The sequence below is a fragment of the Parasteatoda tepidariorum genome, chromosome 2 (genome assembly GCF_982258835.1).
Source record: "Parasteatoda tepidariorum strain Cologne lab strain chromosome 2, Ptep-v5.0, whole genome shotgun sequence".
In the NCBI taxonomy this organism is placed as follows: domain Eukaryota; kingdom Metazoa; phylum Arthropoda; class Arachnida; order Araneae; family Theridiidae; genus Parasteatoda; species Parasteatoda tepidariorum.
In genome coordinates, this window is record NC_141756.1 from 60382792 (window position 1) to 60395949 (window position 13158).

General features: G+C 31.7%; 1 protein-coding gene across 1 annotated transcript in view; it reads left to right on the forward strand.

Annotated features, from left to right (window-relative positions):
- The window catches only part of LOC107453343 (phospholipid-transporting ATPase ABCA3), a 54980-nt gene that overhangs the window by 8589 nt on the left and 33233 nt on the right, over positions 1-13158 (forward strand). The window contains exons 7-12 of the mRNA XM_087156589.1: positions 2-31; positions 2199-2328; positions 5316-5470; positions 6038-6193; positions 10076-10286; positions 11114-11363. Of these exons, the coding sequence (XP_087012715.1) occupies positions 2-31; positions 2199-2328; positions 5316-5470; positions 6038-6193; positions 10076-10286; positions 11114-11363 (932 nt within the window). The remainder of the gene's footprint in view (position 1; positions 32-2198; positions 2329-5315; positions 5471-6037; positions 6194-10075; positions 10287-11113; positions 11364-13158) is intronic.

The following is a 13158-nucleotide window of genomic DNA, read 5'->3' on the forward strand; positions in this document are numbered from 1 at the left end:
TCCTGGAGTGGCAATACATAACTTATATAAAGTAATTTTAATATACTTCTTTCATACCATTAAAATTATCACATTTACTGCGACAAGCTTTTACAGAGCTTTATTTGATAGTAAAATACAGAAAAAAACTCTGTTGTAAATACAGCTTTTTTTTAATTTCAAAGGTTTCTTAATTTAGCGTTTTCAGAATAATTTATTTTGAATGCGCAGAAAACACTTCTTTTGCGAAATATTGTTTTTAATTTAAAAGTTTCCAACTCTAAATCAATGTTCATTCTGAAACAAATTAGACTTAATCTAGAAGAAATTGATACATCATTTTGAACATAACGGTTATTTTCTTAGGCAACATCGTTAAAATATAATAAGTATTAATTAAATAGCGTACTCATACATCGCATAGGTAAAATAACATGAATAGTTAAATTATAAGAAAATAAAAAATATATATATATATATTTTAAAATATAGCAGTTAAAAAGAAAGAAAATATTATAGTTTTTACAGTTATAAGGTTGTTAAGTAAATATTACCTGTTTTTAGAAACCAATGCTTACTATTTATGAGTTGATGAAAGATTTCAGACCGTGGTTCACAATGAATCAATAATCCGTAAATCAGTTTTCGTGATTGTATTTAGGAATCTCATCTTTCCCTTAATTTTATACATGAATTCGTTTTTCTAGTTACTTGGAGCATAGCTTTTAACTATATGGAAAAAGATGTTCGTATTGAAAGAAATCGAGAAAACTGAAATTTAGCAGTGTTAAAGTATTAGAACTATAATGCTTGAACTTCGATTATCTAAAACATTTTCCTCCCAATACACCGTTGTTAACCAAGATTGTGAAATTTTTTTTGACACACGCACACATACACAGTTTTCGTATTGTTCTCAGTCTAAATAGCATGTTGTTCTTAGGGTTCACACCAGCAATGGAAATTTAGTGGTCCATTAGCATCACTTAAGTATTCATTGAAAGGTCCAAAAACATACGTTAGATTAAGGCTCTATGTTCCTGAAATCACACGTATGTGTGGTAAATTCGTCATTTTGCAATATGCTTGGAATTTGCGAAAAAGCAATGAAAAGTATTGAGTTTAAATTTTTTTTTGAACATAGAATTCAATGCATAAAATACTTTTCATTGCTTTTTTGTAAATTCCAAGCATATTGCAAAATGACGAATTTACCACACATACGTGTGATTTCAGGAACTTTTGTGGAACATTTGGTAAAGAATGTTATGTTATCTGTCCGAAATATGTAATGTCGAAGATATGATGAATTTTAAAATAAAATGTATTTATACCTCCGAGCAATAAAAAAGACTAACAAATAAGTATATTGAAATTGAAATTAAAAAATATATGGCACCTTTATTTTTTTAAATTTTGGACTTAACTGTTGAAAAAATATTAAATAAACATGTTACCTACATTATTCCGGATATTTCGATCATCCGAAATAAGTCTGATTTAAACTACTTAGGATAATCAAAGTATGATTGCACTTTACAACTTTTTGGAAGACTTTGCAATAATCAAAATTGTGCAGGAGCCATTAGCTCCCTTTTCTCCTTCACACTAAAAACTAAACTAATCTCAGTGGCTCGACAGCCCATAGAGGGCCAAGGCCTACTCTGCCCATCTCAGTTTTCTTTACCTTGGGCTGTGGGGTGCAGATGTTCTGGTCAGGTGGTCAGCCGATAGCCGGACCCCCAGTATTTAGTTCCCAAGCATGCTTGGTACTCATTTATCGACCCACAGGAGGGATGAAAGGCTGAGCCAACCTTGCCCAGCCCGAGGATCGAACCCAGGACCTGTGGCACGGGAACGCGAAGCGCTACTACTCAGCCAACGGGCGTCTACTCCTTCACACAATAGTACTAGTTTCATGACTAGTTTCAAAGAGTGCTGGACAGGCACCGCTCATGAGCCCGTTGGAAAAGGCTTGTTTAACGCTAGAAATTACCTAACTATTCTAATAATTGTTTTATAAAATCATAGAAAAGCTACGAATAAATTAGCAATTAATAACTAAGGAACCTGTCATACCTACAACTGGTTTGTGTCTTAAAAAATAATCTAGAAGGTTGATTTAATTAATTTTGCCCACTGAACTTATGTGTATTATATTGTATGGTACTTAAGTTTTGTTGCAATTTGAAAGTTTTATGCTTAACTTTTTGACACAGTCGTTTCAAGTTGGATTTCAAACAAAGATGGCTGTCAAGAATTTATCTTTGAATATATACCAAGGACAGATAACTGCACTGCTTGGTCACAATGGTGCTGGAAAGACTACAACAATTAATATTCTGACTGGTAATATTTAATTTCTTAATTTTGTGCATCTAAGCTTGTAAGGGTTTATTGAAACAGAGTTACTTTCTTATTATCGATTTGTAAGTAATGAGAAAGTTTGAACTTTGTGCTAATTAGAGCGTTCTTTATCCTACAGTCATAACGTGATTCTTCGAGAATTACAATTTCTATGTATACTTCTAGAAATATAACACTTTCTTGGAACTTCTTAGTTGTAAGAAGTTTAAGATTACCTTGAAACCGTAATATCATTCAAATTTGCTGTAAACTTCAAATACACTACTCAAAACAATTAAAGGATATTGTTAGTCTTGTATTGAATTAAGGTAATAACATACCTGCCAAATTTTAATCCTTTCGAGTATGATTTTCCTCAGGGGTAGTAAAATGGAATTTAAATTACAATTTTAGACAGAAACATACTCTGTATTTTAGAGGAGCTTATGCTGAATACATTTACAGTATTATACATTAATATATATGCTTAATTTTTTTCAAAAATAGTGGTGGTCAAAAAGATTATAAATTAAATTTATAAATGCAAGGAATATGTAGAAAGCATACATTTTACTACCACTTTAAATGTAGAAATAAAATTTTACGCCAAATGCGTAAGAGTTGGCAGGTACGTAATAAGCATTTTTTGTTGTTGCATAAAATTGAAGAAGAGTGACAATTGCAAATTTTTCTCATTTTCAAACTTCGCAGTATGCAAATTTTAAGTTTGACGTCAAAGACGACGCTTTAGCGGCAGCGAAATTTGATTTGGCTTTCAACTTAATGTAAGACAAAACAGAAAAGAATGATCGACATTCAGTGCGTTTTTCGATGAGCGCGATGTCTCAACGAAGTCATTTAACCGAATCAATCAGAAGCTTGGGAAGTTGTTGGCCAGTTAGAGGAGGGCAAAAAACTAGCCAAAGTAGCAGAAGCCATTGGAGTTTCAGAAAATGTGATTTCCAGGATCTGGAACCTTTTTTTGGAGACTAGAAATGCAGGTGGAAGATCAAAGAGCAATGGCGTAGACGTGAAATTTAACGCTAATTAACGCTAATTAAGCCATTAATTAACGCTAAAGGCTCGGAGGCACCGATATATGAATGTCACTCTTCTTCAACAACACCTTCACTTGGCTATTGGCACCACAGTTTCGACACAAACATGTCCGAAACCTCCTTCACGCTGTAGGTCTGAATGCTCGCCGACCAATGGTATTTGTCACGTCAACAGCAAGGCACCGCTGGGCTCGCAGAGAGTGGGGAACAGAGCACGTGAACTGGAGGAGAAATGAATGGCGTCCTGATAACAGGTGTTATTTTAATCTGGTGGGAACGTCGCACTAAGAACAATCCTGCGTTCGTGCACGAAAGTGTAAGATTTGACTGTGGAGGGAGTGATGGTTTATGTTAGCATCTTCATTTATGGGAGCACCGATCTCCATATCATTCGAAATGGAGCTCTGGCCAGTCATCGATCTAGAGATGACAACCTGAGAGATATTTCAGTCCCTTACGCTGCAGCAATTGGAAATGACTTCATGTTAATGGGTGACAATTGCAGGCCACATCGTACTAACATGGGGAATGATTTCCTTTTGGAGGAAGGGATCATACGAATGGATTGTCCAGCTCGTTCTCTGGACATGAACCCAATCGAGCATGTTCGGGACATTCTAGGCAGACGAATTGCTGGACGCCTACCACTTCCACAAATTCTCCTAGAACTGGAAAAAAGTTCTTCTAGAGGAGTGGGACAGAATATCCCAGCCCTCCATTAGTAACCTCATTGACGCAATTCCTCAAAGAAGTTGAACGTTGGTCGCCGTCCGGTGAAACCATACCCCCTATCTTCTAAAAGCAATTTTTTTAAGGAAACACCTTTTTTTAAATTTGTTTTTCTAATATGCATGAATTTTGTTTTTTTTTTCCTTTTTGTACCACATAATAAATTTTTTTTTTTCCTGACAAACAAATGTCATTTTTATCTCACATGGCCTACTGAGTCTGTCGATAAATTATTTGAAAAAATTAACCTTCGTGGAGGTCTTTTCGATGGAAATATCCCGAATTTGCCTTACGTTCAGAGGAAAACCAAGAAAATCTACCATGGTTAGCCTCAGAGCAAGGGGACTCTAATCCATGATCCTACTACCACTGAGGATATTTTACATCAGCACTGTGGTTGGTGCGAGGCGGGTGAGGAAATTGTAACCACCAGCCATTTCTGGGATTCGAATCCGGGTCACCTCATTAGGGAGCGTTCTATCCCCTGAACCATTAAGGCTGTACGGGTAAGCAATGTAGTAAAATCCTTCAAAATAAGTGGACATATGCAAAATATTTAAGCCGATGTTTTTATGCGCAAGATATGTGTCACGTCAGAACGAGTATAGAACTGGTTCAAGGCCATATGAAGATCACGCAGAGGAGCGAGTTTTACGATCATAAAGGCTAAAGGGAGGTGACAAAAGCACATAATGCTCATAGTTTCAAAAGGAATACATATGGGATGTTGAAATGATGACTGTATCAAACCAAAATACCTCAAATTTTGAATATGCCTCTATATGTGATTTCAAAATCAGGCGCTGATCAACGTAATCTACGTGTCAGAAATATCGGCACCTATTTACATTTGTATACACTTATGTATACACGTAAGTATCCTGTATACTCAGATTTCCAAATGACTGAAATAAAAATATATTTAGTACGTCGAGTATAAGAAATTTGAGTTTTCGTTATAAAATGACTTTTTTAATAGGCATTTCGGTTATGCAAATTAGTTTTTGATTGCAGCCGCCAACATTAGAGAAATGAGGGCTGAGCTGTGAACGCTTACTCTTAACTTTTGATTGCATCCGAAATATTTGTTTTAAAAAAGCAACACTTGTTAGAATAGTTTAAATTTATGACGTTCGTATTTCATTAAATATTTTTTTCCAATCATTTCATTTAAATAATGCATTTTTTTAATCTTCTTATCAGGCCTTTATGCTCCTACTAGTGGAACTGCTTCAATCAATGGAGTTGATATTTTAACCAATACAAGTCAAGCTCGAAAAGGTCTTGGTGTATGTCCTCAACATAATGTCCTGTTTAACACCTTAACAGTCATGGAACATTTAAAAATTTTTGCTGGGGTATGTATACATTTTATATTAGCATAACTGCATATATTCGTAACTAATTTTACATTTTGATATCGAATTATGGTTTATTACGAATAGAGAACCCGTTTTACAAAATATAAATATCGGCTTTAATTTTTTTTTCAAACTTGTTTGCTTTTTAACGTTTTCAAAAACCTTCTTTTGTGCTAAATACATGATTTTTCGGGCTCAAACATTTAAAATTTCATAAAATGTTCCAGGTAAAATAACCTTTGATAAGTAAATAAAAAATCAATTCGTTTATATCTTAAAATATTTTGCCTCTAAGCTTTATTATACAATACAATCATGGTGATATAAGGAAGTGTGATTATGATTTAATGCAGAACTAGAAAGCAAGCATATTTTTTCATTTAACATAACATCAAAGTAATTATTCATTGAAAATATTTACTCTCCTTAATACTAAATGAGTAATGAATATATGTTCACACAATCCATGAATATTTCTATTAGATAAGCAAAAATATGTCTTTCAAACAATTTTTTTAATTTCTTTCTTTCTATGCATGCTAAAAAAGTTTTTTAATCTTCCAGTTGAAAGGAGTGCCATTAAGACAACTTGAACATGAAGCACTAAAAACACTAAACATTTTGAAATTGATGGAGAAAAGGGATGAACTTGTGAAGAATCTTTCTGGTGGAATGAAAAGAAAATTAAGTCTTGGAAATGCTATTGTTGGAGATTCTAAAGTAATTAACTATTAGAGAGTTTTTCCGTTACGTTACTGTTTCCCGTAAAAGCTAGCACTAATCGCACTTCACCGCGCATGCGCGAAAATCGTCCAAAAATAAAATAAAATAAATAAGTAAAAAAATAATACATGCCTTTAAATACAGCGTTTGCATTACGTTTTTACAAAACCTTAACGCTATTTTCCGAAGTTTTCTTTGTGTGCCATTTGTTTGCGTTACCGAAAAGTTTTGCTTTTCTTTATTTTCATTTAATTAATTTTTTATTTCATTTAATTCAGTTTTTACTCCATTTAATTCAATTTTTTACTCCATTTAATTCATTTTTTAATTTCATTTAATTCATTTTTTACTTCATTTAATTCTTTTTTTTACTCCATTTAATTCATTTTTTATTTCATTAAATTCACTTTTTTATTCCGTTTAATTCATTTTTTATTTCATTTAATTCATTTTTTATTTATCACAAGAACCTCCTACGGTTAGCCTGACGGCAAAGAGACTCTAACCCATGATCCGTCTACCACTGATGATATTTCATGTCAGCACTGTGGTGAGTGCAAGCCGGATGCAGATTCATTTCGACCAGCCATCGCTTGGGATTCGAACTCGGTTCACCTCATTGGAAGGCAAGCGCTCTAACCCCTGAGCCATCACTGCTCAGGGGATAATTATTGAAATTATCCCCTGATAATAAATATACTAGTAATAGTAACTGAAATCAAAACAATAAGCTATGTACTAAAAAACAAAACTAATTGAGAAATGGTACCCATTCGATTAAGAGAACTGTAAATGATCGCCTTACATTATTGAGCTACTTCTAAAGCATTTTAGAAGGGAGCACTGATCGAATGTGAAATGAATGAGTGCTCCTTATATTTTAATTTTGTTGAAAATGTGAATATCAATCTTAAATTAAGCTTAGGCTAACTGTAACATATGTATACAATGTATATATTCATATCTCCTATATTCATTTTAAAGTGGTGAGTGCAATAATTTTAAAAGAAGAGCGCAATACTGTGAAACTATTATAATAAAAATATTATTTTTATTCTCGGTTCAGGGAGAGCAAATAGCGAAAATAAATACCTCCAGTCACTAGACATTTGTCTCGGCTAATTAACACCAAGGTTGCAAGAAATAGCTTTAATATAAATAATAGTGCAGAAAAAATCGCCAACTCAGAGAAGAATCGGCAGAATTATAAAATTCGTTTACCCAAAGATAATTCCATGTAGAAAATAAATTTTAGTAAATATTTATAGTTTTTTATTATTTTGTTTAATAATGGTCGAAACAATTTTGAATTGTAAGGTATACAAATTTTTGCATCATTTTAACGAGGATAATTTTATAAGGCAAAATACGAAATTTGAGCAAAATTGGTCGAATAGTTTCTGAAAAATTGAATTTTAAATATGATTTTTTTGAAATTTGATCTCTCAGGAATTATTCAACCAATTTTTCTTAAATTTCATATTTCGCCCCGCAAAATTATATTCTTCAAAATGAGGTAAAAAATTATATACCTTAGAATTCAAAATTTTTTTCAATCATTTTTAAATAAAATAATAACAAATGATAAATATTTACAAAAAATTTTTTTTTGCATGGAATTATCTTTAGATAAATAAATTTTATAATTGTGTGCAATTTTTAAAAATTCGCTTAAAAAGCTCTCGAGAGAAATAGCGAAATACGCAAAAAGTAAAATTAATATTAAGGTGTCCAAACTTAGGAGCGCTCTCCTGACCAAACTATTTCGACCATGTTTCCCAGATTGTGACTACCCCTTATATTTTTTTTTTGGAGGGGGGAGGGTCGTAAATCTGAATCCGTCGAAAGAAAAGGTATGTTATTTAGAGAAAGTACTTTCTTATGTCTGATTTCTTAACTTAAAATATCGTTTGTACCTATTAATTAGCATATTTGAAGTCATCCCCTACAGCCATTAAGATTGAGTCCTAGATCGTGAAGATCAGTTCATTAGGATCAAAAGTTACTCAAGATAATCCGTTTTTTTTTAGCACTTTACATCCTTCTAACACTTTGAATCTTTATGAGAATTTAAAGCTAAAAATTCTCCGAGGAGAAATATTTTGTCGGTGTTGCACCAACTTAAGCATTTTTTGTTCGCAATTTTCAAATTACTTACGTTAAAATTAACGTTCCTACGTTATTTGTGAGATACAAAACGCTATTTCTGAGCAAGCGCAGTATGGCTAGAGAGTGGGAAATACATTTTGCATGTCTGTTAACGTAACGCAAATGTAACGTAAAAGCTCTCAATTATATTTTGATAACATCAGATATACTATCAAGCTGAGCTTCTGTTATGACTCGTTTGCTTGACTTATTTTTGGAAAATGACGAGGACTAATAACAAAGTAAATATCTGTACAAATTTTAGAAAAAGACTACTTAAAATCTTAATTTTACGAAAATAAGGTTCAGTTTATTCACAAAGAATCCCCAAGCAGTCACCGAAGCACATACGAACGATACAAACCCGCCATCTTCGCACATCGCAGCGTTTGGCGATGAACAATACCCCTCGGCCACGGAGGCTTCAATGTATCAATATGCAATTTTTTGGTCAAATTGAATTTTCGTTTCAAAATGTTTCGTTATTATTTTTTATTTTTTAATATTATTTTTTTGCTGTACGTTTCCGAGAATTTTTTTTTACGAAATGATTTTTGGAAAAAGATATTAGGCTCAACCCAACTAACAAGGAAATGTAACCAAGTGTAGCATAAAATTTTGCTATCAAACAATTTTTTTACAGATTTTGAAGTCCTGATTGCGAATATTATATTTATTTCGTGGCCACTATAACTAGTTATACTTTCCTCCCTCCATAAAATATGCTGCATTATACAAGATAAAGATTGCAACGAAGCAGGTTGCTCAGCAGGTAAAATTAGGAAAGATGCGTATCATTCATTTAAAAGGTCTTAACAAAAGCTACTGTCAGAATTTTATTTTCGTAATTTTTTCGCTTTTTTGCTTCTCTGACTTACTCATGGAAAGGAAAAACGCACCGCTAGATGTCTAATTATTCAGAATTTCACCAATGTTTATCCAGGAATGAGCAACAAACAACCACTAAACATACTTTATTCCTCTTTTTTTAATGAAATTAATAACACATCCACACTATGAACAAATCAGATTATGCCACTTAATGGCGTACGGAAAATAATTTTTATTGAAAAACATGCTTTAAAGTAGTCCCTAAAATGATAAACCATTCAGATAATTTTCTAACTACTGATCTAAATTTTATTTTCGGTTTAGACCGATGCTTGTTATAAATGTAGCAAAAAATTTATAGATGGTTCTTATTATCACGAATCATTCTGAATGTACAATGCAATACACACATTATTATCAATAATTAAAATATTCACTGTTTTAAAAAAAAGATATAATGAAAAAATATAAATAAAATTTTCATAACTTTAAATAAATTTAAAAAAAAACCTACCGAGGAACGAAATCGAAGAATAAATAAACTTCAAAATTATAAACGACACGAATCCCACAAAAATTACGTCAACCATCATTACAGCAACCATTTTTGTTTCATTTCGCCTCCAGAGGGAGCTTCGTTTCTTATTTGTTTTACACAGTATGAAATGCTTTTTTAAGACATGTGTGAGGTAACTTAGGAACCATTGAAGTGGCATCAAATCAATAACATATTCAAATTCAGCCTTTGTAAAATGTTTAAAAAAATTTTTGTTTGATATTTAGATTTTATGTTACACTTGGCACCATTTCCTTGCAAGCTGTTAAATTTTAAAACGAATTTTTTTTGTTTATTTTCAATTGCTAGTACAGTATATCAAGACACTTTGTAACTTTTTCTAGGTACTGTTTTTGGATGAACCAACATCGGGATTGGATGTTGAAGCCAGGCGCAGTGTGTGGGATGTCCTTCTTGATATTAGGCATGATCGCACAATTATTCTAACAACACACTACATGGAAGAGGCTGACATACTAGGAGATCGCATAGCCATCATGGCAGAAGGAGAAGTGCAATGCTGTGGATCTCCCATATATTTGAAACGAAAATTTGGTTTGTAATTATAATTCCATATTGCTTTAGCGTCACTACTAAATGAATAAATTTGAAAAAAAAAATAAATTCCCACTGATTAAGAGAGTAAAACTTTGTCACCGCAAAGTCTTTTTAAACTTAGTAAAAAGGCTAATCATACGAAAGTACAAATCTGGACAATTGGGTGGGTTGCTCAAGTCTTCTCATTTGAATTACTAATGAAGTTTCTTTGCCTTAACTGTGTAAATAAAAAGTATTAGATCTTTGCAATCGGTCTTTCTTAATAATTTTTAGAAACGGATTGAATTACTGACAGCTGATGGTTGCAAGTATTACCAAATAGAGGGAAAAAACTGTGCGAATTCTTTTTTTTTCTTCACACAAGCAACTATGCCTGACGATCACTAAAAAATATCTAACTAACATACTTTGGATTGAATGTCTTCTGTTTTGTTACTTATTAATTGTATATAAAAGTGCCCGCCAGGTGGCCGAGCGGTTAGCCCGCCTGACTGCGAAGTCAATGGCCGCGGGTTCGTATCCCGCTCTGGGCACGGATGTTTCTCTCTCTTGTGTTGTCCTCTGTTGTGTGTGATGAGGGAATGTGACCCACCCTATGAACGGGTTTGTAGCAGTGTGGCGTGGACAATGTTACTCGCCTCCGTGACTTTGGTTCAAAGGTGCCCACTGGGTAACGCGAAATGAGTAACACCTCTGACATCTTCTAAGGCGAAGTTCAGTGCCTGCCATTCGAAATTTTTTCTTACATAAAAGTAATTATTAACTTGAAATGAAAATGTAAAATTGTGCGAATCTGAAAGTGAATTTTTTATTTCTAATTTTAGGAACAGGTTATCATTTACACATGGTAAAGCTACCCGATTTCAACTTGGAACAGATAAATGTTATGTTGAAAAAGCATATTCCTGATATCAAAGTTGTGAAAGAATTAGAAAATGAAATTACTTTCAATTTATCGTCAAATACTGGTTCTGTTTTTGGAAATATGTTTGAAGAATTAGAAAGTCGAAAGGACAAGCTTGGAATAAACTCATGTGGCATCACAGTAACAACCATGGAAGATGTTTTCTTAAGGTCAATTTTTATATTTTAAAGATAATTTAATTGTAATACTTTGAGATACAAAAAAAGACAGAAAGAAAAAAAATATTTATAATATTGTAGAAACGTAACTATAAAATTACGGAGATAGTGTTTCGTATTTTTAGAATCATTGCAAAAATGAAGTCAGCAGAAGTCTTTTGGGAAATATCAATCAGAAAATGTCATTTTAGGACAATGTTCTCTTTTTTTTTTAAAGAAGAAAAAATCATTAAAATTTTTTTGGGAAATTTACTACTTTCTTTCCTTAAACAAAAAAAAAAGAGAATTAGAAGCTTTACTAGAAAAATTAAAATTTCTACGACATCAGTAAAGTTCGTAGTTCATAAATATATACACGTTCCCCTCTTTTTTAAACGCGTATAATATTCGATTCTATGGAATTTTGTTATAATTATCTTCATAAGCTAATCCAATCACCTAATCTTGTTAAATTACAAGTGAAGTGTTCACCTAATTTTGTCAAATTAGTTAGACAAAAGACAAGTTAGACAAAATTAGCTGCCTGATTACGAATCAACAAACCAAAAAATTAACGTGTAAAATGTAAATATATGTGCAAAATATATGTAAAAAAATTAAATGTTCGTAAAAACTTTCGATTTAAGATTAATTTTTCACATTCTAAGTGGCAATTTTAATAGCTTAAAAAATAGATCTTCAATCTGTTAATCAATTAATACAGGCGATATTTTAAATTATGAGTTTACACCCAAAAACGTATTTTATCTTAATAAATATATCTATTTTTTTACTTTCAAAAATCCTTGTGGAAGCCTTATACCGTTAAATATTATCTTAATAGTTAAGTCGGTAGAGAATTTTAATAGTTTAGTCGGTATAACTAACAGGTTTAGACTGAGACTGTTAGTTCTGAATTTATGTTTCAGCCAAATTGTTGACGCAATTTCAGAGAATAAACCAATTTTTGCATACAACTACAAAAAAATAATTACATGCAGAAATTTATTTTTACTGCTCTTTATTAATTTAATGTTTAAAATTTGAATTAAAAGATATATCTTTTTTTGGAAAAAAAATTTAAACAATGCAATTTTAAATGATAAGACAAATGGTTTTAATGAACTATGTTACGAGGAATTCAAATTTTAAAATACGATCTCTTTCAAATGTTACTGTTTTTACTTTCTGGTTTATTTATTATTAATTATTATTACTAATATATAATTAATATTACTAATTATTTTTACCAAAAAGTTTTTTTTTTTTTGCTTTGTGCCGTGAATTCTACATGCAACTTAAACCAAACACATGTTATTTTTTTTCCAAAAAGTTTTTGGGCGTTAGTAACTGAAACTTAAACGCCGTAGTCAAAATTATTTTATTTAACGTTGCTGTAAAGTAATTTTTTTTAACAAGATAAATTTTTTCTATGTAAAAAATCTCCATAACTCAATATTTTAACCGGACCGTTTGCATATAGTTATTATAATTTACTTTATTCTCGTCTTCAATTTACCAAATTAAAATGATGCATATGCACAATTCGACAATAGCAAGGAGTAAAGCAAAAAGGAGAAAAAATATTAATTTTTTTTTCAAGCAGTTATTACGAACTCGTGCTTTTTCCTTAGTTGCTATAATGTAAATTCACAATATGGATTTATTTCAAAAACGTTGTTTAATTTCTATTTAGTTTAAATGCTACTACGTTTCTTATTAATTTCTTCTTCATTATTTCATATCTTTTAATTATACATTCCACTAATTACAATGATATTCATGTTTTAAATAATATAAATACTTG